Raw genomic sequence first — 26,167 nt, 5'->3', positions numbered from 1 at the left:
TCAATCTGTAACAAATAGGAACATTATTACATGATCAGAGATCACAATCGATACGGACCTTCTCTTTTCTCTATTGACATTAAAGATGTTTACTGAAAAAATAAATTGATCTCAAAAGTTACTTTGTTTAAGATGTAGCAGGAAATGTTGAGAGTATCTATTTATAAAGCAAGAAAAAGCAACATCTACAAAGATCATTGAAGGGAAAGCTGAAAGAACAGTTCTTTATTATAATTTTTCTTACAAAAAACCAAATTGATCAAAATCTTTTTATAGGGAAAATATTTTTAAATTTGAAGGAGAAAATTTAAATTTGGAAGGGAAGGGTGGAAAATGGAATCTCTGTCTTTTCCTTACCTTTCCCTACCAACTTATTACCTCCCAACCCCTCATCCACCTTTATTAAGTTCCTCAGAAAAATAGCTTGAGAGTTCAGAGGGCTTGTGAGAAAAGAAATAGAGATTATTTTTATTGGAAACAAACTTATACAGATTGTGCTGAAGTTTTACAATACAAATGGTAATTTGCTCTACTTTTCTATTGAGAAATACAAATCTTAAATTCATGGGAAGTTAGGTCAGAGCTTGTCCACAACATGAACTGTCGAGTTTTGGATGTTTTGATTTGTCTTAACTGTGTGTCACTCAGCAGGGTTAGAAGAAACTGGTATAAAGAGTGACAAATCTGTTGCTTTACTAGATGGGTGCTCTTGGTAAATTACTTAGTACTTCTGAATCTACTCTATAAAGTGGAGATAATAAAACCTCATACACTTGTTCCGTAGGGTTCCAGAACGCTTAAGAGCCATATGCAGATACCGCAGGGAAAATTTAATGAGTATCCAAACTGTATTAGGTGTCAGGGAATTTCTGTGACTATGACAGGGTCTCGGTCTGGAGAAAGCTATAGAGTTTAACAAAAACGACAGACAGTAAATGGATCTTTCCAAAACAATGAGGGGTACGTGGGGTACTGTGGAGCAACACTGCTCAACAGAACTTTCTGTGCTGATGGACAAGCTCTATCCCTCTGGAACATTTGAAATGTGTCTAGTGCGGCTGAGGAAATGTATTTTTAATTTAACTTTAATTAGTTTAAATTTAAAATGAAATAGCCCCACGTGGCTAGTGGTTACCCTACTGGGCAGTACGCCCACAGAACAAATGAGCAGCACTAGGTATTAGGGAAGGCTTCCTGGAGGAGTTGAAAGTAGTCACAAGTTTGCCAGTTTGAGGATACAAAGGAGCAAGAGTTTACAACAGTTTATCACTAAAAAGCAGTCGGAAATATTTTTGGCCTTTAAGAACAAAGTCATTGGGGTTGGAAAAACTGCCTTAGTTCAGCTTGCATTCAATATGTGGATCTTTCTTTTCAGGAGCACCTTGAAGTGAGGCTTCCTGTCAGAGGCCCCGTGTAACAACCTGCTGCTTGAAGCGGATCCCCTTGGAGCATTCCACAAACGCAGGTTCCCTAGAAATAAAGCTGAAGACAGTTTGATGCAGGGAACTGGGGAGGAGTAAGGGCCTTACCTCACTTTTCGGGTCTGCACGCCTTCTCCACAGTTATCCCGCATGTTGACAAAGGTCACTTTGCAGATGCTCCACGGCTCTGGGACCCATACGTACTGGCTGCAGTCACTGTGGCAAGGGACCACCTCATACACCTGAAACACACACAGTTCTCAGGGACTTCTCCGCAGGGAACCCGAGGAACGCAACTGGGAGCCCCTCACCTCCACGACGAACGCTGTATTCCTGTTTAGCTATTTCCATTCCTCTCCTTTATGACAGGCTCATTATTCTAAGACAGGACTATAGAAAACCTCTTGAGAGTTCCAGCAGTAATGGGCAGGGCTAGCTGTGTTGTATTCTCTTGATCCTTGATCCTCTATCACATTACAGTTGCACGTGTGACCTGGCGAAATGCCCGGGACACCTCGCACACTGCCCCGTACTGCCCCCCACTGCACAGTACTGTAATTTCATGGGCCATCTGTCTTCTTCACGGTGTTGTGCGTCTTCAACACTTAGGCTGGAGTGCTCCTATGTTAGGCATTCTATAGAGATTTGTTGAATAGATGAATGAATGGATAAATGAATGAATTAATTAAATAAGCATATAAAAGTAGCTGTTTTCAAAGGAATATAACTTGGCCTGTTTTCCAAAGGAATGTACATAGCAATAAGAATTTATATATTTTTTGCATTCTGTATGTGAAACTAAATTAAACGATAAATAGTAAGAAATAAAACCATTTTAAAACTAACCCTTAAGCATTTAGGGCTTGGAAGCAAGGTCTGAAATTGGCCTCGTATTACCCAGTTACAGCCCAAAGCAGGGAGGGTCCACATGACACAAAGCCAATTGTCTTGCTCCTGTCCACAAAGCCTGAAAGCCCCACAGTTAGGCTGGTGTGTTTGGTTTCAGGATTTTAGAACAATGAACCAATTATGCTTTTTTCTCAGTGAGAAGAATGACTAAGCCAAGGAAATAAACTGTATAATCCACTGCAACACAGCTGACTCAACCATTAAAGAAAAATGTCTTTTAAAATAATTTCAAAATCTATGGTAATTCAACATTATTGCCTATTTCACACACAACACACACTAGTATATGTATGTTTTGTGTAACTATATAACTCCAGAAAATATAGATATAAATAGTCCTTTGGAGCTATTTTGTGCAAATTTTAGTGAGTAAATAAAGTTGACCTATTCAAGAAGTAAGAATGGAATAGTAAGAATAAAGACTACGCACCGTTGGAATAAGAACCTATCATTATTGTTATAAATTATCACCTCCACATTGGGTACTGCATTAAAATCGTACTAAGTACTACGGAGTAAAACATTACCCTACAACTTGTGCGGAAGGGAAAAACTGAAGGAGAAATGCCATTTTCCCTAATCTTTCAATGGCTTTCATTCTAATCTCCTACACTGGACTGAATACAAATCAGTTCAGAGCAACTTCCTGCCACCCACCTTCAGCCCACCTGCACCTTTACCTCTCCCCCCCCGAGAAGCATGACAGCATTAACAAGAGATGGCACTGCCTTTTCAAGGCTGGTGAAGTGAAGCTTGTTCTCCCCACCCCTGCACCTCAGCCCTGATACTGAAGTGGGAAAACACAGGTAGCATGCTGGGGCGGGGGTGGGTGGGGGGAAACAGCTGCAGAACAAAAATTTTATGGAAAATGTGGTATTTTCTCCCTGTAAAAGATAAAAGACAATAGCAGGAAAAGAAATACATTCTCTGAAGTCGGGAGTGAAAAAGAAAGCAAGCAGTATTCTTCCATGAACCAGGAGGTTTAGAAGTTCTTACCTGGGCCTGGAGTAGTGTTCAACAGGAATGAAGAAAAGGGAGAGGAAAAAGATAAGGAAAAACATCAGTATACTGGATGAAAAAATTCATGTTCTAAGTTAAAATATTATTTTACCTACACATAAAAGCCAACTTTTTTTTTTTTTTTTGGTAAATGATTACAATATCTTCATTAAGCCTTGGGAGAGAAAAAGCAACTCATTATTGTTTAAAGTGAAGATATACAAAGGAGTATTATAAACAACACAGCCAAGGAAAAGATTAGATGGGCAGGATGAAGAAATCTTAAAAAACTGAGTAGACCTTAAAATACATATATCATGGGGGATAGATAAATTGTGAGTGAAATGTACCCATAGACTGATTGATTAATCTATTGATTTTAATCCATCCATCCACCTACATTTCTTGGGATGAGAATTTGCTTCCTCAATCAGAAAATGGTACTTCAAAGACCATTACCAAGTCAATGGACCACTGATTATGTTATTGAGGAATATATAATTGTGATAAAAAAAATCCATGTGATTTACAATTTTCAAAGTTAACACAAACCTTTGTATGTTCTTTCCTAATATTTTACTGATAAGGTCCTAGAAATTTCTATTTTTAAATGTAGAACATCTGTACTCAGAGTCAGGAATCTACTATTTCTTGTTTTAGCTTTAATTTTTAGTTGTTAATAACTTAATATACCACCAGTAAGATGATTAACAAGTACCTAAATGTCCCCATCAAACTCTGCATTAAATTTTACCAGAGTTGGAGAGTGACAGAAAAATGGCTTAGGTAAAAGACTTTTCATAGCAAAGACAACTTGGCAGAAGGTCCTGAACCTTTGAAAATTCGCTAGTAAAAAAAATGCTGAGGCAAACACAGCTTATTTTAATTGAAAGGCTCATTGGCTGTACGTACACACACACACACACACACACACACACACACACACACACACTGAGCCTATACATTTATGTAGAATTTCTCTTTATTAGGACCATGGAGCAGAAGTTATTATAAGTTAAGTTTACCTATGGAAATTTAAGATTTCAAAACTTGTAGAAAAATATTCCTTTGCATTATAAAGCTTACACTTCAGTTACAGTGTTTCATTAGGGTTATGTTAACTGAATTTTCTTCTTTGCAAATATTCACTCTGGCAGGAAAACTCATTGACCAGTAGATGGCAGCAGTACTGCGTATTAGTCACCGATGGTTGCCTTGAAGGGCACATTCAGCAACTTCACTCAGGGAAAAAAAAAAATCAAGATTTTTTCAGAGTAGTACTTTCTACGGCATTTAATTCTCCACTTTCTTTGTCCTTAATTTCTTTATTCAAAATTTATTTTTATTTTCTCTAGACTGTACCTTTATTTTACCTTATTATTTTTGAAGATCTAATTGGCTTTCCCATGTGATTCATGAATTGGGCGGCATCCCATTTAGCAGGTGGAGGGGAGCACCCTACAGTATATCTTTATTATCATTAACAATTTAAGTTAATGTGGGAAGTAAAGTATGTGTACTGGTAAGCAGTGTGTTTGGAGATTAAAATTAATCTATGTATGCATGAAACCTATCTGCATATTTAAAGTTGGTTCATATATATGATTTGGCTCATTTGATTGTGACACTATAAATACATATCTTAACATCTACACATACTATATTAAGTTTATTCTTTGTTAATTCACATGTAGGTCAAACATGATAATAATTGCTTATATCTTATATTACATTTGAATTAGTCACAATTCCCTCTATCAGTCTTTTTATTTTATATCTCCAATAGAACACAAGTAACAACTATTAACAGCAGCTAATGAAATGAACATACAAAAATCAAATAAGGTTCCAAATAAAATTCAAAAGGTCAAAGACTAAATTGGTAGATAACATAATTACACTGACTTTGAAGTCATCTTTATATCTTTTTTAACATATTTTGTATCAAACAAATTTAAATGAACAGTCAAATTCATATTTCCTAGTTTTATTTTTTGATTTTTTTAGAGAGGGATGGAGAGAGAGTGTATGAGGGGCAGAGAGAGAGGGAGAGAGAATCTTAAGCAGTCTCCACACCCAGCACAAGCCAGACGAGGAGCTCAATCTCACAACCCTGAGATCCTGACCTGAGCTGATACAAAGACATTCAACCAACTGAGCCACTCAGGAGGACCCCCCCCAACCTTCTTTTTAGAGAGGGAGAAGGATGGGGGGGGAGGGAGGGGGAGGGAGGAAGGGGGGGAGGGGGAGAGGGAGAGAGAGGGAGGGAGAGAGAGAGAGAGAGAGAGAGAGAGAGAGAGAGAGATCTCCTAGTTTTAGATCCAAATCCAAATACTTTCTTTCATTTTAAGTAGTTGGTAATTGAGATGTCTTTTCTGAGAGTCTAGGGGAACTATAATAATGAGACAGTCTTGCTCTCAGCACACAGCTAGATACAATTTTATGATATTATTTTAAAGGTAGGTGTCATTTTAATTTCCATTTCCATTTTTCATATGCATATACATGCAAGGTACTAAATCTCCTAATGCAAAGATAATGTATCTGATTTGGGATTATAAGAACATACATATATTTACTCAGGCATTCTAAGGATAAAATAGGTCAAATTTCTTATTCAGGGCTATTGTTTATTCTTCTCCATTTTGGAGGAAAAAAAATAGATCATTGTGAATCTAAATAACATGTTAATATTCTCAGTATTAGAATCAATGGTAGAAAATACCTGGTTGACATGGTCCAGTTTGGGGCAAGGCCTCCCTCCATTATAGGGTTTTTCACGCAACCATTTAGACCGAACCTTGACGCCACTCCCACAGGACTTACTGCAGCGAGACCAGTTGGACCACTCGCTGAGCTTGCAGTCAGAGGGACAGGGGATGATGCAAGCCTCTTCAATGTAACCTGAGTGGAAACAAGCCAGATGAGAGTCCTCTTCTCCACATGTGACTTGCCCACTACCACCCACCATTCTAGCTCATTTAGAAGGTCCAAGTTTGACTTGACAGCAACATGCAAATGCAAATATGTCTGCATTGTGAGGAACTTAAATTAAATTCTGCAGGAAAATGACACGTACGTACAGTGACTCTGTTAAAGTAACAGCTGAGCAGCGGCCATATGATCTGTTTAGGATTCATGCTCACCACATTTCAACATTTCTGACTTTCTGACAGCTCATGTTTAATTGACAATAACCTGTCGGCTGCTATATCGTTCTCAGGCTGTCAGAATGATACATTAAAAAAAATTATAACAGCTTTCTATAAAATTCTCTGTGTTAATGTCACACAAGCCGAAGTGTTTGAGTCCATGCAATATTCTTCCTCAAGAAGAGAGCCAGACCCTCTCAATCAACATCCAAAAGGAACCGTTTAACTTAGCACCTTGTTTCCCCTTTGAAAATCAAATCTGGAGAAGAAAATGAAGGATGTTAAATAATGTCTCATAGTTTTTAGTGCTGTCAATTTCAAAACAATTTCACATCTTGCATTCATTGTATTCTCTTGAAAATCTTCTAAATGTATTGGGCAGGTATTGATATTCTACTGGACAGATAGGAAAACAAATGCGGAAAGATAATTGACAAGTGCAGGATCACATAGTAAGAGATGGGGTCTAGTCCAGTACTCATTCCATCAAATCACACAGTCAATTAGCTTAACAGTCTACAGATGTGATTTGAGAAATGGGTGCATTTTCCTGGAACAGTCCCTTATTACCAATTTGGCATTTCACAGTATCAATTCATCACTAGTATTCTCCAGGCAAATATGTGGAAAAAGCAAAATTTCCTTTGCTCAAGAGTCAAATGCATGGTTGTTCTGGGTAATACTCTGATGTGCAGAGGGTTTGCTCTTGTACCATTTTAGATTAGCATCAAGGATCTGATTTTGAAAATGGTAATAATATAAACAACTTGTACTAGGGAACTCTAGGTTGGTTTACAATTTTTTTTTATTGAGATATAATTCATACACTGTAAAAGTCAGCTTATGTTTTGGTTTTTAATATATTCACTGAGTCATACAATCATCACCACTATCTAATTTTAGAACATGTTCATCGCCACAAAAAGAAACCCTATACCCATTAGCAGTCACCTCCCGTTTTCCCCTCCCTCATCATCTGGCAACAACTCATCCACTTTCTGTCCCTAAGAATTCACCTGTTCTGGACATTTCATAGAATGAAAGCAAACATTCTGCGGTCTTTTTTGATTGGCTTATTTCACTTAGTATAATGTTTTCAGGGTTCATCTATGTTATAGCATGTGTTAGTACTTCACTCCTTTTTATGACTGAGTAGTGTTCCATTGTATGGATAGATCATATTTTGTTTATCCACTCATCAGCAGATGGATATTTTAGTTCTTTCCCTATTTTGTGTATTATGAATAATGCTGCTGTGAATGTTTGTGTATCAGTTTCTGTGTGAACATGTTTTTAATTCTCGTGGGTATATATCTAGGAGTGGAATTGCTGGGTCATATTGTAACTCTATATTTAACTTTTTGAGGAAGTGCCAAACTGTTTTCTAAAGCACACCATTTTACAATACCACTAGCAAGGTATAAGTGTTCCAATTTCTACATTTGTCAAAACTTGTCTTTTTTATTTTAGTGTCCTTTGAAGAACAAAATTTTAACTGTCAATGAGTCTAATTTACCTATTTTTTCTTTGGTTGCTTAAGCTCTGATGTCACATCTAGAAAATTATTACCTAATCCAAAGTAATTAAGATTTACATCTATGTTTTCTTCTAAGAGTTTTACAGTTTTAGCTCTCATATTTAGGTATATAATTCACTTAATTTTTGTGTATGCTAAAAGGTGTAGGGGGGTCCAACTTCATTCTTTTGTATGTGATTATCAAGCTATTCCAGGTCTATTTGTTGAAAAGACTATTTTTTTTCTACATTGAATTATTTTGTTGAAAATCAATTGACCATAAATGTAAGGGTTTATGTCTAGATTCTAAATGTCATTCCATTGATCTCTATGCCAATACCACACCATCTTGATTGCTGTAACTTTGTAGTAAGTTTCGAAGTCAGGATGCGTGAGTCCTCCTACTTCGTTCTTACTTTTCAAGATAGTTTTGGCTTTTTTGGGTCCCTTACATTTCCATATGCATCTTGGAATCAGCTTGTCAATCTCTGTCCACAAAGGCAGCTAAGATTTTGATAGGAATTGTGTTGAATAGCTTGATCAATTTGGGAGTATTGCCATTTTAACAACCCAGATACATGGGATTTCTTTCCATTTATTTAGGTCCTTAATTCCTTTCAATGATGTTGTGTAGTTTTTGTGTACACATCTTGTACTTCTTTCGTTAAATCTATTCCTAAGTATTTCATTCTTTTTATTGTAGGTAGATTTAAAAGAGAACCAACAAACACTGATTTCTTTTATTATAGTGAAACAAGACCACCTAAAAACCATTATGACAAATTTAATCTATAAGCTTGTGACCACAGTGTCCTGGATTGAGACAGTGTTAAAGAGCTAGCCAGTTATTACACAGTATTTCCCAGCCTTGCCTTATCACAAATTTCCTGGAACACATGCTAAAAGTACAGGCTTCCAGCAACCCCAAACATTATGATACAGTTCACTTGGGATAGGGTCTCACTTTTGGAAATTCAATATGTTGTGTTTATTCAGCACTCCCTCTTTTATACTGAAATTTTTTTTATCAAGGTAATTGTGGATTCACATACAATTGCAAGAAATAATATAGCGAGATCCCTTGTCTACTTACCCAGTTTCTTATAACAGTAACTATAGTACAATTTCAACCAAGATACTGAGATTGATATAATCCACTGAGCTTGAATATTCAAGTTCACCAGTCGAATGTGTACCCATTTATGCATGGATGAGTGTGTAGGACAGAAATTAGGGAATGCTGCTGTAAGACACAGGCAGAATCAGTAGAATCTGGATAAGAAGTAGATCTGTAGCATATTTTCATATATATTTTCTTTTATGTTTTTGTCAGATATGTATCAGCTGTTTTAAACTTAGTCTCCAAACACAAAAATACATTTTTTGGTACAATTTCATAAGTACGAAGTTTGCTGAACACACACATGAATCCAGAGCCCTCTTTGTGCCCTCTTCCAATCACTATCCCTTCCCACATGTGCAACCACCATCCTGATTTCTCACAATGCAGAATTGTTTTAAAAACTTTATATAAATGGAATCACACTGTGTATACCCATATATGCAAGCTTTCTTTCATTCTACAATGTGGTGTGAGGTTCATCCATATAGTTGCATGTTGTTGAAGACTATTCATTCATTCTTTCCTGCTTTGTCAAAGATTAATTGACCATACACTTGTGGGGTCATTTCTGGGTTTTCTATTCTGTTCCATTGATCTATGTGTCTATTTTTTGTGCCAGTACCATATTGTTTTGATCACTACAGCTGTGCAATATAACTTGAGGTCCAGAATTGTGATACCTCCAGCTTTTCTTTTCTTTTTCAAGATTGCTTTGGCTATTCAGGATCTTTTGTGGTTCCATACACATTTTAGGATTGTCTGTTCTCGTTCTGTGAAAAATACTATTGGTATTTTGATAGGCATTGCATTAAATGTGTAGACTGCTTTGGGAAGTATAAACATTTTAATAATATTTGTTCTTCCAATCCATAAGCAGGGAATGTCTTTCCATTTCTTTTTGTCATCTTCAGTTTCTTTCATCAGTGTTTTATAGTTTTCAGAGTACATGTCTTTTGCCTCTTTGGTTAGATTTATTCCTAGTATCTTATGGTTTTTCATGCAATTGTAAATGGGATCAATTCCTTAATTTCTCTTTCTGCTGCTTCATTATTGGTGTATAGAAATGCAATAGATTTCTGTATGTTGCTTTTGTATCCTGCAACATTACTCAATTTGTTTATCAGTTCTAGCAATTTTTGGTGAAGTTTTGGGTTTTCTATATAGAGTACCATGTTATCTGCAAATAGTGAAAATTTGACTTATTCCTTGCCAATGTGGATGTCTTTTAGTTCTTTTTGTTGTCTGGTTGCTGAGGCTAGGACTTCCAGTACTATGTTAAATAACAGTGGTGAGAGTGGACATCCCTGTCTTGTTTCTGACCATAGAGGGAAAGCTCTGTTTTTCTCCATTGAGGATGGTATTAAACTGTGGGTTTTTCATATATGGCCTTTATTATGCTGAAGTGTGTTCCCTCTATCCCTACTTTGTTGAGGGTTTTTTTTTTTTTTTTATCATGAATGGATGTTGGTACTTTGTCAAATGCTTTTTCTGCATCTATCGAGAGGATCATATAGTTCTTATCCTTTCTTTTATTAATGCAGTGTATTACATTGATCTGCGAATATTGAACCACCCTTGCATCCCAGGAATAAATCCCACTTGATTGTGGTGAATGATTTTTTTTTTTTTTTAATGTATTGTTGGACTCAGTTTGCTAGTATTTTACTGAGAATTTTGGCATCCATGTTCATCAGTGATATTGGCCTATAGTTCTCTCTTTTAGTGGAGTCTTTATCTGGTTTGGGTATCAGGGTAATGCTGGCCTCACAGAATGAGTTTGGAAGTTTTCCTTCCTTTTCTATTTTTTGGAATAGTTTGAGAAGAATAGGTATTAACTCTTCTTTAAATGTTCGGTAGAAGAAGGCAGCTGGTCCTGGATTTTGTTTGTTGGGAGTTTTTGATTACTGATTCAATTTTTTTTTTGCTGGTTATTGGTCTGTTCAGGTTTTCTATTTCTTCTGTTTCAGTTTTGGTAGTTTATGTCTAGGAATTCATCCATTTCTTCCAGGTTGTCCAATTTGCTGGCATATAGTTTTTCATAATATTCTGTTATAACTGTACTTCTGTGGTATTGGTTGTTCGTTCTCTCTCGTTTGTGATTTTATTTGAGTCCTTTCTCTTTTCTTTTTGCTAAGTCTGGCTACAGGTGTATCAGCCTTTGTAATTTTTTTCAAAGAACCAGCTCCTGGTTTCATTGATCTGTTCTATTTTTTTTTAAATTTCTATATCATTTATTTCTGTTCTAATCCTTATTATTTCCTTCTTTCTGTTGGATTTAGGCTTCATGTGTTGTTCTTTTTCTAGCTCCTTTAAGTATAAGGTCAGGTTGTTTATTTGAGATTTTCCTTGCTTCTTAAGGTAGGCCTGTATTGCTATATACCTCCCTATTAGGACCACTTTTGCTGCATCCCAAAGGTTTTAGACCATTGTGTTTTCATTTTCATTTGTTTCTATGTATTTTTTTTTTTTTTTAATTTCTTCTTTGGTTTCCTGGTTGGCCCATTCATTGTTTACTAGCATGTTGTTTAACCTCCATGTATTTGTGTTCTTTCCAGATTTTTTCTTGTGGTTGATTTTTAGTTTCATAGCATTGTGGTCAGAAAAGGTGCATGGTATGACTTCAACCTTTTTGTATTTGTTGAGGCCTGCTTTGTGAATGAGTATGTGATCTATTCTGGAGAATGCTTCATGTGCACTTGAAAAGAATGTGTATTCTGCTGTTTTAGGATGGAATGTTCTGATTAAATCTGTTAAGTCCATCTGGTCCAGTGTGTCATTCAAAGCCATTGTTTTCTTGTTTATTTTCTGTTTAGATGATCTGTCCATTGATGTAAGTGGGTCTTAAAGTCCCCTACTGTTATTGTTTTATTATCAATAAGTTCCTTATGTTTGGGTGCTCCCATATTGGGTGCATAAATATTTACAATTGTTAGATTTTCTTTTTGGATTATCTCCTTTATTATGATATAGTGCCTTCTTTATCTTTTGTTACAAAGGTAATAAATTATTGAAATATTTCTAGAAGAATTGCATTTTCCCACCTTCAAAATGACGACAAAAGTAAACTTTTAACCTTTTGTTATTTAGTACTCATAGTTGAAAGTAGAATCACAGGATCATTCATGTCACTACTTCACCAAGTAACAGATAAATGGATAGTCTTTCTTTCCATTTTATCTGTTGGAAGATTATGGCATTAGTGAGAGTTAACGTGTACGACTTCAGACTGATTCATATTGTATTACTAAGTAAGCAAATATGAAACTTTTATGTCTGATCTTCCAATAGCATATTCCAGAAAACAGCTCTCAAATAAAATTCAACCTATTAAATTGTTAAAAGATATAAATTAGGCACCGGCATGAAGACAAAACTGCAAAAGAGTATAATGCTCAGCATTCCATTTTTATTTTCCAGTGTGTAACAACACTCAATAATTGCCTGTCATGTTTATCTAGCACAATTAAAATCCTTAATGCTACTAGTAAATTGCTAGATAAGCATTCCCTTGCCTTCTCAGCTAAGATCATTTTTTTTTTTTTAAAGATTTTATTTATTTATTTGAGACAGAATGAGAGAGAGAGAGAGAGAGAGCACATGAGAGGGGGGAGGGTCAGAGGGAGAAGCAGGCTCCCCGCTGAGCAGGGAGCCCGATGCGGGACTCGATCCCGGGACTCCAGGATCATGACCTGAGCCGAAGGCAGTCGCTTAACCAACTGAGCCACCCAGGCGCCCCTCAGCTAAGATCATTTTTGAGGGCAATTAACACCAAACAATCATAGGTGATGGAAAGACAGAAATATTTCATGCGTTTTAAGGCTAAATAAACTGCTGGATCTTGTAGCAATTTATGCCTTCTGAGGGATGCTGGAATAAAACAAATGACTTCACAATTAGGGTGCTAAAACTTTTAGTAGTTCAACACCGAATTTGACACATGGAAAATCAACCTCCTGGCTTCTGATCATATTTTTTGTATCCTGTATCTATTCTGGCCACTCTTCCAGGTTGAAATAAGAACAAAACACGAGCAAGCTTTAAGTGGCAACTGGAGGACATACTGCTTTTGAGATACATCCAATCACCTCTTTCATTTGAATTATGAATGCACAGATAAAGCAGCTTTCAACAACCTTCACAGTTACTATATTGTATTGTTGAAAGGTGCACTGCTGATAAAAAATTCATTTTAAAAGCACATGGAAAATATTGGTTGGTTCTGATTTACAGCTGTTTGAATGAGCAACTTTGGCACTCTAACTGAAATTTTTGGATTAATCTCAAAAGCGACCTCAAAAAATCTCTCCTACTTTAATGTATATTCTATGCACATGACTGCAACCAGGAATGAGACAAATTAGCTAGAACTTTATTATTGTCCTCATGGGTTTAAAAATATTGAAAAAGATCATTAAAAAATTCTCAAATGAATATTCTTTTATAATTATATATTGGGGACTGATAACTCAATCCAGGAAAACCAAATTCCTATATATATCCAAACTCCTATCATCAAATGTTCTATCCAAATTCATATAGTCAACGTATGAAAAGTTATGAATCAACCTTGGGCAATTACAATTTTCATAGTGAAGTGTTCAGGAAAATACAACTACAATGAAGTGCTATTTTAAATTTATATTTATTTGCTTTATGTACATATGAAGGCCTATCTCTTCATATCTGCTGGGTACTTAAGAATTTTCTTGAAGTTTCAACATCAGTGTTAATGGCTATGGGGTTCTGTTGCTGTTATTATTCCAATACTAGGAGTTACCCAATGACTAGGCATTCAGATTCACTTAGGTACAGCTATGTACAAGTTTATCATCAGGGCCATTTCTTATTGCCAACTCTAAAGCTTTCTGTTGTATAATAAGGGATTTGGCTGTTGTCTTTGATTCCTGGGAGGTAGCCTCCAAATCCTGAAATTTCCTGAATCTTTCTTATTCGTGGTGGCTTCTTGGACTACAGGTGAGTTTATGTTAAAGAGATGTCTGAGGACATGGGGCTGGTCACACCACAAAGACAGAACAAGTTTAGAGGGTTGGGGCTTTAAGCCATGTGATATCCACCCAATCTCTGGGGGCAGACTTGGGGACAGATCGAGCTCAACCATGTGCCCAATGAATCGATTAATCATGTCTACATAATGAAGCCTCAATAAAAGCTCTTGCTATCAAAGCTCAGGTGAGCTTTCTGGCAGATAATATACATTGATATGTAGAGAGGGCCATGCCTCCTGGATCCATGGGGAGAGAACATGGAAGCCTTGTGTTTGGGACCCTCCCAGATCTTTCCTATTTGTCTCTTATTTTGCCACCGCCTCCTCTTTTCTTTCTTTCTTTCTTTTTTTTTAGAGAGGGAGAGAGAGAATCTTAAGCAGGTTCCATGCCCAGTGCAGAGCCCAAGGTGGGGCTCCATCAGGACCTGAGCTGAAATCAAGAGCCAGATGTTTAACTGACTGAGCCACAAAGGCGTCCCTGGCTACTTCTGATTTGTATCCTTTTGCTATAATAAGACTCTAATTATAAGTCCAGTTGACCCTGAAGAGCGTGGGGGTTATGGGAACTGACTCCCTGTACAGCTGAAAATCCTTGTATAACTTTGACTCCCCCAAAACCTAACTACTAATAGCCTATTGTTGACCGGAAGTCTTATGGATAACATAAACAGTTGATTAACACATATTTTATATATTGTTTATATTATATTCTGTATTCTTAAAAAAGTAAGGTGGACCAAAAGAAAATGTTAAGAAAATCATAAGGAAGAGAAAATACACTTACAGTCCTGTACTGTACTTATCGAAACAAATCTATGTACAAGTGGACCCACATAGTTACAGTCGTGTTGTTCAAGGTTCAACTGTGTAGTGCTTTCCTAAGTTCTCTGAGCTGTTCCAGTAAGCCTGAGGGGGTAGTGGGACCTCCAAATCTGTCCAGCATGTCAGTAGTAAGGGTGGCCTGGGGAGCCCTGAACTTGCAGCTGATGTCTGAAGGGCCGAGCAGTCTTGCAGAGGACGGAGCCCTTAACTGGTGGAGTTTGGCTTAAATCCAGGTAGTTGGTGCCAGAATTACACTGCACTTTCAGACATAACTTCTTATCTAAAAGGTAAATAAACTTATTTATAAAAGACCCTGTATCTAGAGTTTACTTATTCAACCAAAATAAAACCTTGGGAATAATTACATACATTAAAGCATTTATGGACCTTCTCCCCAGATTTAACATTTATAATTTTAACCAATCCCGTATTAAAAATGAGAGGTCAGAGCTAAAAAGCTGACTTTGGGAATAAGGCTTTGTCAGCAATGTAAATATATTTGATGGAATGTTGAGACGATGAAGCAATGGGAAATAAATTAATTCTGAAACTTATTAGAGTGATTTATTTTTAACTTGATCCAATGGAGGACATTTTTCTTTCAATTAATGAAAACCATATATTGCCTTAGAAGTATTTCCAAAGGATGATCTTTAAATGTTAGTTTGTTGGATTCTAATAAGCATTAAATATAACTTTAATAAAAAAACATTTCTGTGGTCAAGTTGGAAAATTACTGCATTTAAATTAAGTAGGTCTCTTTACCCTGGGCTTTCCTTTTTTGCTAATATGAGCTGTGAATCTCTAGGAGAATGGCTTGAATAGTGCATTTCTATACTGACTTTTTTCTATAGCATCTCACTGGACCAGTAAGAAATAGATCATTCAGACAGGTTGTAATTATAATGCATTAAACTTGGATTCATGTTTTGAGGTGTACAGAGTTTTAACATGTAAAAAGTAAGACTTTTCATGTCCATTTCCAGATATGGAAAAAAAGGCAAAAGTGGATAAACAAATTTAAAAAACCTCTAAATCTCCCAAACTTAAGAAATTTTTTCTTAAAATTATATTTACTTTAAAGTTCTAATGCTTTAAAGGTCAAGCTTATGGCCAAGGGAGTGGAAAATGTTATGTGAATAAATACCTTGAGGGTTTTTTTTTTTTAATGGCTATTTAAAAAGACCATTAAGGGAGTCAATTTTGTTTTTATGCCAATTAACTAAAATTTCCTGTAAGAGCTAAATTGGATTTCAATGCAACTATGAAGAAATGGGATAAACATGGAGAGAAATACAAGTAAAAATTTTTCTTCAAAATTTAAATTTAAAATGTCCATAAATTTGTTCATGTGCTCTCAGGTTGCTTTTTGAGCCCATATATAGGGCTTATGTCTACTATGTAATACCTTCTTCACGAATGTATAAAAAATTTCTTATGCATAGCCTTGTTCACTACATAACTATTTTGATAATGCTTTGATGATGCTTTGAAAAAGACTTACACTGTAGTAATGAGACTAGACTAATGGGATATGGAACTTAAAACTATTTTGGATTTGCAGGGTTTTACTAATATAACAAGAATCTGTATATGGATTCACACAGGTCATTTAGTATCTTTATGGATTATGAACCTTGTAACATAACGTAAAGAATGAACAATTCTATGGTTAAATCAATAAAATTGCCACAGATATCAGCAAGGTTACCACTCTGTAATCATTTTGTTGAAAATTAGTGTTATGATGTCTCTAATTAATTAGGGGGAATAAGGGGCCAGAGGCCTATAGAAAGGATGTGAAGTAAAATATAATGGCAGAAGTTGTTGATCAAGGCAAAGATCAAAATTCTTTTTTTTTATTGTTACAAATAATGAGCTATTTTTAGCAGTTAAATTTATTTTAAGCCGCAGAACACTTTCTTTCTAAAAAGCTGGAAAGAAAGCCCAATAAATTTATGGGATTTATTGGAAGCTCTGTTTGACAGCCTGACCTGAGGGGCTCCGTGGAGCCCAGTTTGAAAACCACGTTATTAAGTAATAGATGAGTTGAGGTCTCCGGGACATGGAGCACACAGAACTAAATAATAGCACCAGATGTTTTTCCATCAAACACGACATGGATGGTAGCTGGAGGAAATTTTCCAGTGAAAGTCTCTCCCTCATCACCTCCACAGTCCTCCTTCAGGGAGGCCTGTTGGAGAATAATGCTGGTCTCCACACCTTATTTAAATTTGACCCTAGGTTATTGCTTTCTTTTTGTATTCAGTATCCACAGTGGCCCTCTCCTTCTTTCCCTGGCTCTTTAAACTTGCAACTATTACCTCAGGAAAAGTCTGTCCCTCAAACCTGTCCTCTCTTTTACGTTTAAAAGGGAAGAGATCTCAACTGTGAATGATAACTGCAAAAGTCTCACTGGCTGTACTTGTGCTGTCAAATGAAAGATTTAAATTCTGAAATGATTTAGACATTAAATAAATACGACCAACTAAAAAAGCTTTTCAGAGAACTTAGCACTCCATTTCAGCTTGTTTACAAGACTCTATTTATTGCCTTTTCTGCCTGGTTTAATTAAACATGCTCTTCCTCAAATACAAGCATCCACCATGATAAGGAAAAATTTTTCATTCAATTTTGTTTCTAATTAACCTCTAATATTAAACTTATATAACCTTCTATAGAATCCTACTACAAAAGTAATACATTCTAATCATATTATGGTTGAGTGGTTATGTAGATTATCCTCCGAATCTACTCTCCCCATATTCATACTTATTTTTGTCAGATGTACCCTGAGTTCCACACAATGTCTTAAAAGTACATACTCTTGAACTAAAATCTATTTGTAAATCGAGTACTGGCAATCATTAAATTGCCAATATCCTTTCTACAGATGATGAGGGAGCAGAAGGCTAGCTGAGGACAAAGCAGAAGCTGGTACCCTACACCTCCCCCCGACCCCATGTGGTATGTGTGACATTCCTCAGGCACTCTGGGCTGCCCTAAAGGAAAAACAAATGGTTAACTGATAGAGATCACAGTCCTGCAGGACAGGAGTCTCCCTCAGTTTACAAATGTCCTAGTGATTTACAAGGAAGAAGCTTTCTTACCAATAACCTAACTTCCAGAGATGCATAACTCAGTTTCCTGAAGTCCTAACATCACCCTCCCCTACATGAAATTGAGGGAGGCTGAGGCAGAAGGAAATGTAAATAAAATTGAATTTCTTTTGAACCTGAAGCCCATTGACAAGGACATGTGATAGGAGGAATGTAACATTCCTCCAGGAAACTCCCAACTGTCTTCATGTTAGTGCCTCATTAGAGGGAAGAACAACCTTGGCTTGACAATAACCAGGCCTCCAGTATCCTAAGAGTCTTTAGCATATGACAGTCCTTCTGGACACCCCCTTTGTCCTCACCTCCCCAACTCCTGAGTATCTAATCAGCCACTCCTCAAGACCAGTGCAGCAGCTCTTTCTGCCCACGGGGCCTGTCCCTGTGCTTTAATAAAACCACCATTTTGCACCAAAAACGCCTCAGGAATTCTTTCTTGGTCACCGGCTCCGGACTCCACCCCCCTGAACCTCACCTATATTCCAAAACCACATCACAGAGGGCCCTATAGACTCATCCAGTTTTCAAAATCATACCTAAATAGACATTCACCTTATGAAGACCCATCCTTGTAAATTAAAAAAAAAATTCCTAATGTTCTCTTCCCCATAACTGGCAATCAAGTGAACTATAACATGGTAAGTGTTGAATATTCTGCCCAAGTCAGTATATTGTGCTTCTCTAGGGGGTGATCTCCACAGGCCTTTCCTACAAAGATTCAAGCTCACATTCCTACCAAACCCTGTGAGGATCTGCAGGATCTAGTAAAGTAATCCTTAAACTTTAAATGTGTGGGGCACCTGGCTGGCTCAGTCCATAGAGCATGTGAGTCTTGATCTCAGGGTTGTGAGTGCAAGCTCCATGATGGGCATAGAGGTTATTTATAAATGAATGAATGTAAATTAAAAAAAATGTGTAATAGAGCTCCGGGGGGATCTTGTCAAAATGCAGATTCTGACTCAGTAGGTCTGTAATGTGGGTTGAATTTCCGCATTTCCAATGGTTTCCCTGTGAGGTCTATGCTGCTGGTCTACAGACCACTTGTGTCCCTACTTGTGCAGAGAACTTTTGGTCCACAGAGCCTAAAGTATTTGCTATCTGGACATTTAGGAAAACATTTGGTGGTAAGTAATTTAACCTAATAGTTGATTGTTAAGTTTCTTCATAGTCTCTACATGTTAGCAAGTATTTGTTAGGTATAAATAACAATATATTACTTTTAAGCAACAGGAGAGCACGTATATTAAGAATATCATGGGCTCGGGAAGAACAATTGTATCAGATGTGCCTTTCTGCTAACTTGATATTAGCAGATAATAAAACATCACAAATATAATTGAGTTTTATAATATTTACTGATAGTACATTATGGCTTAAACTGCCTTTGAGACATAGCAAAGATAAACTTGCTGAGGGTAAAGATTGAAGAGAAGTGTCTGAAGGAATTATGTAGCTCTTAGAGCTCAAGACTTGAGCACCTGACATTTTTACATTTTATCCAATTCACCTTCCAAGTATCACTTCCACATAACTCAAATAGAAATGTTGTTTCTACTTCTCAAGGAAAAGATGAGCAGAAATAAAGAGTTAAATAAGTTGTCACAACTATATAAACCAGGAGGTTAAGGCGTTGTCCAAATCAGGTAATTCTGAAAATAAGCTTTAAATGGCAATGAAGAGACTTAATATTGATATCACCAGGCCAATTCAGTGAAATAGGTATTTGACTATTATTTCTTCTATTTAGTTAGTAGAAAGAAGCACAAATATTTGATGGATAACATATAGAAAGTATGTGACATGAATAGCCCTATTCCAAAGATCTTAGTTCTTAACAGTCTGTATGGTAATTTCCCAGAAATGGGACACAGAGGGAAGAATAGTGTCTGGAAAAAAGAAAGAATCCAAGCCTGATTGTGGATCAAATACAACTACAAAAATTCTCTCCAGAGCTTCACTCATTCTTTCATTCTACAAATATTGAGCACCTACTTGTTCTAGGGGCTGGAGATACATCAGTGAATAAAACAGTCCAAGATACCCTCCCTCAATCTTGTACAATTCTTGTACAGGAGATAAAACATAAAGAAACATAACAAGTAAATTATATGGTATGATTATAGAATGATATATGCTTTAAAAATATAAAATGTAGAGCAGGATAATGGGGTTTGGGAAAGAGGGGTACGGTTGAGGGGCAGCATGATAAAATTCTATCACTTATATTTAAATGGAAATCATGTATACATGCATTTTGCATAAGTTAGATTCTTTCTAAGATTCTTTAAAATATTAAGAGTAAATGATATATGATTTTAAAAAATTCTAGAAATTCTACCTCTTGTTCTGTCAAATTTTAAGTGATTAACTTGAGAAGTACCTGGTACTATATAGTCACTCAAGGTTCTAATGAACCAATCAACTGAGATATTAGAGTGTTCTAGCAGTGAGAACATGTGTGATTTGGTTTTTGAATGATTTAAAATCTGCTGCTACAATGACACCATCTAAGATTTCACAACAAAAGTGAAACATATATTGTCTTATGTTCTTAGGATAAATGCCCCCCAATATATTTATATAGCAATAAGATTTATAGCCAGTACCATTTATGTGACTCCCGAGGTAAACTCTGATTTTCAGAGTGTAGTATGTATGAGACAGTGAGTGACCTTGGGAACAAGCCCCTATGCACCCGGACGCTCCATGCTGGCTGTTGTTTTTCTTGCAGATCAAACAGGGACCAAGGAGCAAGCCCAGACGGGTTCAAACTGATCTGAGATAGGATGGCCACCAAATTTGACCTTTTATCAGCTTTTCCTCTCATTTCAGTGCTAGAAAACATGCCCAGCGGTGGAGACTTAACATGCAAATGAAACATCTGATGTATGAAGAAGCATGTTCTGTCAACCGCACCTGTGTGCCCACTTGCCTGGGATTCCCAGCCCTTCCGTGCATGAGCAGGACTCCTTCCTCACCTCAGCCCCCTTAAAACTTCCCCTGGCTGTTGTTCTGAGAGCCAGTCTGACACTTTTGTTGAGACTGTGTCTCCTTTTGGCTGCAGCTGCTGCCCCAATAAAGCCTTGCCTGTACCTTTAAATTTTGGGTCCAGCCTTGTTTCTACTGTCGCTGGGTCCAAGAACCCGAGCCTGCTAACAGTTATATCATCTTTCAGTACAAAGTTTACTACTACAAAGAATGCCAGACATAATAGACCTGTGCCTTAAGGTTAAGACATTAAAATAATGGTGACCACATGGTAAATGGCCTAAAATAATAGAATTAAACTGGTGAAAGTCAAACTGTTTTATCAGTATAATAACTGATAATATGATCCACAGATGGACAGCACAGATAAAATAGAAACGCCCTAAGGCCACTATCGAACAGGGGATTAGTGTCTTTGCACTGCATACATGTGGGGATCAATTCTATGTTTAAACTGAAAACAGAAAGAGACATTTTCGTGAAAGCCGCTTTTCCACCATCCATTTGGAAAGCCAGTTTGGCTGAGAGAAGGCAGTTGTCACAGAGACTGAAATTTAGAGTGTGCCTCGCATAGAACACCAAAGTTAGAGTAATCCACCAACACCATCAGAACTGATAGAACATATATAAGCAAAGAAGTAATTTCCAAAGAAATCAGCAACAGAGATTCAATTTCCTTGGACGTCACTTTGAATAAATGTATTGGTAAACACTAAAATATCCCATCGGACATCTACCAGAGATTAGATTTAATGAGAAAGAATCGATGCTGGACAGACACAAGGAACTAAACTGGAGTCATTTACTTAGTTAAGGGTCTGAGATCCTTCCACAATCCCCATGAAGTTCAGTGCTATCAGGAATCTATCTTTTTTGCTTTTGTCCTAGAACACAGTACTGCATTCTTCATACTTCGAATTGACAATGCTGTGGTATTAAGTCCACTACCTTTGCTCAATTTTTATTATTTTTGTACTTTGACTTTTGTTAAGTGATCTAACATCTTTATGAGAGTCATAGGATATTTTTCAGGTTTTTTTCTGAAAATAAGATGGACTGTTAAGTGGCTTGCTGACACTCTCCTGCATCTAATTAACAGATCAGGATAAAAGTGAGAATATACAAAAGTCATTCTGAAAACTCAAAGGTTATGTTACAAACAAATGATTATCTTGGTGATTCACTAGGCATAATATAAAATGTGAGCAAATCCTTATAAGCTACATTCCAGGAGAAACATTTTTTTTTTTTTTTTTTTTTTTTAAGATTTTATTTATTTTTGACAGAGAGAGAGAGCACAAGCAGGGGGAACAGCAGAGAAAGAGGGAGAAGCACACTCCCCGCTGAGCAAGGAGCCCGATGCGGGGCTCGATCCCAGGACCCTGAGATCATGACCTGAGCCGAAGGCAGACGCTTAACCGTCTGAGCCACCCAGGCGCCCCCAGGAGAAACATTTTTAAAGGTGATCTTCAATTTTGCATTTTAATGACTAATCATGATCTTTTACATTATCATGTCATCTCAGAATCTCAAGTGCATTTATATTTTTCCTGGTCTCTAATTTATAGCACTGATGTTATTGATAGAGAGAATAAAATATTCAGTTACCCTTACACCTGTTTCTCAAAGCACATCTATTATAAATATTAAATTCTTTTTTTTTGTAGTTATTGTTCTAAATGCATTGACTATATTTAAGTTAGGAATGCAGTAACCTGAATATATTAACCTGAAAAATACTTATATCTAGAGCTTCAATATTACGGAGTCTTTGGGGCTATTTTCACTAGACTTTGATAAAAGAGGAATTATGAGATAAGGTGAAAAAAAGGGAAATGAATTTTGGAAACTTCTTTGTGGGGGAAAATTTAAGAGATTCCAGTAAATGTGTCACCGATGGTACTTTGATGGTTTATAAATAGAGACAGTCCTATTAGTTCATATTGTTTTCTGAACCATATAATAAAATTGGAGGAGCATTGTTCCAACAGCAGAAGCTATTTCAGCAAGGTTGGAGGGTAACTGCTATGGCATCTATGATTCAGGCTGACCTACTGTAAACTAATCTCAGTCCAATACAAAAAGACAGATGTATTAAAATAAAAGAATAATGGAAAATATTGCTTACAGACTACTATATTAAGATTTAGAACCAAAGAGTTTACAACGTACTCTGATCAAAGATGGCCACTCTTCACAAACTTCTGGCAATTTAATTATTATCACTGTGTTTGGTTTAGAAAACTAAAATGGGCACAGTTAACTAAGAGTATGTACATTTTTCTTTTCTTTTTTTCTTTTCTTCTTCCCCCACCTTTTTTTTTTTTTTTTTTTGGCTAATCTCAACACAATGAGGAATAAACAAGAGATCTTTGAGTTTTCACCAGTTACGACTTTCAGTCTTTCTTTGCTGCCACTTAAATGACATTTCAAGCATATTTCAAATTTTGCCAGTTTGGTTATTATAAGACTCTCGTTTTAACTTTATTTTCAGATTAAATTCAAATGTCCTCTCCCCCTCCCTCTCTTGTGGGGCACTGTTGGGCCTATTCGACAGACTCTTGATCAGGACCAAGGGAAATTTCTGGTACCATTTTTGTCTACCTGTAAGGCTTTCTTGCCACCAACTTTGGGACTTAGTTGCCAACTTCTGGACAAGACAAATGCCTCCAAATGTCCTGTATGGTGCCCCCAAAATGTTCCATTTAGAGCACAATCTGTAAACCTTCATTTCCCTCCATTCTGATCCATGTTCATTTAACCTCCACCCCCAAAGATAGCAAAAATATAAGACTGGAGAAAAATTGGATTACCATGGCTGTTACATCTGGATGTTTCCACGAGCCTGCCATTTTGGTCGTAGCATGCCATTGCTTGGTAACGATATCCTTGACCACATTCCTTGGTATCGCCTTGTGTTTTCACTCCCAGCAACGCTTCCACTTTCCCCTCTGGTAAAATGCAGTCTGACCAGTTCCCCACAGGCTGTGCATTATACTTGTCACAAGGACAGTACTGAGTCTCAATCAGGGGGTACAAATGAGAATTTTTACATTTTTCCTTCTTTTTACTTTTTCCTGTGGAGAAATTTAAGTTGGAAAATATCGTTATTCATTTCAAGCATCCCTAATTTTCCTCCTTTCCTAAACTTCCTTTCTCCATTTTTAACCATAGTCAACAGTAGCTTACAATGAATACTATTTTCTCATTCCACAGTGCTTTCTCTGGAGGCTCTTATTAGTACTGGGTGCCTTGCAATAGTGAAATTTTTCTTATTTTCTCATTTTAAAATCACCATTTGCAAAAGGCATTCACTGTTTTGCTGAATTTTATACTCTTCGAATGATTGAAACACTTTCCAATGATCACGTGCTTTCACTGACTAGGGGAATTTAAGGTAATTGCATAAATCTCTCCTTTATAACATGTGCAAAAATATGAAATGGAGACAGTCCCTGTACTGGACTGTACAGCTTTAGTTAATTCCAAATAGATGGCATGGTTATAGAGGATTACAATTCAGAAAATGAGATTTTTATATTTTCTTTTGTTAACTTTTTATTTTTTTTTAAGATTTTATTTTATTTATCTGACAGAACAAGAGAGAGGGAACACAAGCAGGGAGAGTGGGAGAGGGAGAAGCAGACTCCCCGCTGAGCAGGAAGCCTGATGTGGGGCTCGATCCCAGGACCCCGGGATCATGACCTGAGCCGAAGGCAGATGCTTAATGACTGAGCCACCCAGGCACCCCCTCTATTTACTTTTCTGATTATGACTTTGCATCTTTCATTATTTCTGAAGAGTCATCATTTTGACACACTTGGTGGGTACTGTAGTAAGTAATATTAACAGTGAAGCTATTTAGTGTCAGAAAAAAGTACTAGGAATGATCTGCATATAAATCTAAATAAATTCCCTTTTAAAATAAAAAACGAACAGTAATATGTGCTTGAAAATAATATGTCATTATTTCAATTGAATCACATTTCTATTATCTATTTATTATGCTATATATCATATATTATAATACTATTAGTTATATCACACACAATTAATTGCATATGTTTTACATATATTTATTTCTAACTTTCAGAATGTGCCTTATATAGTTTTCAACAGACTTCATTATGACAGGTGGTTCATTTTATAACTTGTAAATTCGGAATAGTCTACTGGCTATTTTTTTTTAGGTTTCTTTTTGCCATTGACAATACTTTTGAATGCACTAGGTTTAGTTCGGTATGATAGCTCCCGTTCTCGCTCATTATATCCCTGCTTTTGTCATTGTGACTGCCTTTTAAAACGCAGTTTTCAGATACAAAACTCGTGTCATATTCCTCTTCTAAGGTATGAAGAATAATCTGAGGCTGTGACAGCGAGAATGGGTTAAGAAAATGAGCGGTAACCTTTCCTTTTGTTCTCCAAACACCTCACGGTCTGCAGGCAATCCACCAGAAGTGTATGTTTAAACCAAAAAAAAAATAATCTACCTATTGTATAGGGAGCCAGCTCAATTTTCAAGGTTATTCTTCCTTTCTACTAAAAGTACATAGCACGTCTGTCACGGACAACTTACATTAAAATACACATACGAATCCACTGGCGTATACCAGCAGCAATAAGACATGTGTATGTGTTTTCCAAACACATTGTCATAACTCTCTTGGTCTAACTTTTAATGTGTTTTCTAAGTTGACAGTGTTGGCTTTCACATCCCAATTATTCTTACCAACAATAGTGCGCTTTCTGGTCCTAACTGCACCACAGTCTCCGTTGCATGATGAAAACTTGGACCAGCTGGTAAACTGACAGTCATCTTGGCAGGGGATCTGGCAGGCCTGGGTGAGGGCTGGAACAGGGCCTGCATACCAAAGGCATTCATGGATGCCAGCCGGTCCTCCATCTTGCTTTCGACAAGTAATAGCTAAAGGAAAAGCATAGAGAGCTGTTTAAAACAAACTTGAATGTCTATAATTATTGAATCCACAATTTTGGAATTAACCTAACATTTTCTTACGCAGTCAGAGGAATCCTCTTTTAATTCCTTATTTGCAGCAGAAATCTGGGAGGAGTGTTTCTAATAATCACAGTAGTCATTAAATTGATCCTGTAGGTT

The 26,167-nt window shown here is 36.6% G+C and overlaps 1 protein-coding gene across 4 annotated transcripts in view; it reads right to left on the bottom strand.

Moving 5' to 3' along the window:
* Positions 1-26,167, bottom strand: part of THSD7A (thrombospondin type 1 domain containing 7A) — a 428,494-nt gene that overhangs the window by 34,679 nt on the left and 367,648 nt on the right. For all 4 annotated transcript variants that reach the window (XM_032402031.1, XM_032402029.1, XM_032402030.1 and 1 more), the window contains 5 exons: positions 25,781-25,975; positions 23,865-24,128; positions 6,055-6,233; positions 3,327-3,332; positions 1,530-1,663 (listed from right to left, as the gene is read on the bottom strand). In XM_032402031.1, coding sequence (XP_032257922.1) covers positions 1,530-1,663; positions 3,327-3,332; positions 6,055-6,233; positions 23,865-24,128; positions 25,781-25,975 — 778 coding nt within the window. The remainder of the gene's footprint in view (positions 1-1,529; positions 1,664-3,326; positions 3,333-6,054; positions 6,234-23,864; positions 24,129-25,780; positions 25,976-26,167) is intronic.

The sequence above is a fragment of the Phoca vitulina genome, unplaced genomic scaffold, assembly GCF_004348235.1.
Source record: "Phoca vitulina isolate PV1807 unplaced genomic scaffold, GSC_HSeal_1.0 scaffold4, whole genome shotgun sequence".
NCBI classification, from domain to species: domain Eukaryota; kingdom Metazoa; phylum Chordata; class Mammalia; order Carnivora; family Phocidae; genus Phoca; species Phoca vitulina.
Note: the sequence above shows the minus strand (reverse complement) of the source record. Positions and strands in the feature narration are given on the sequence as shown.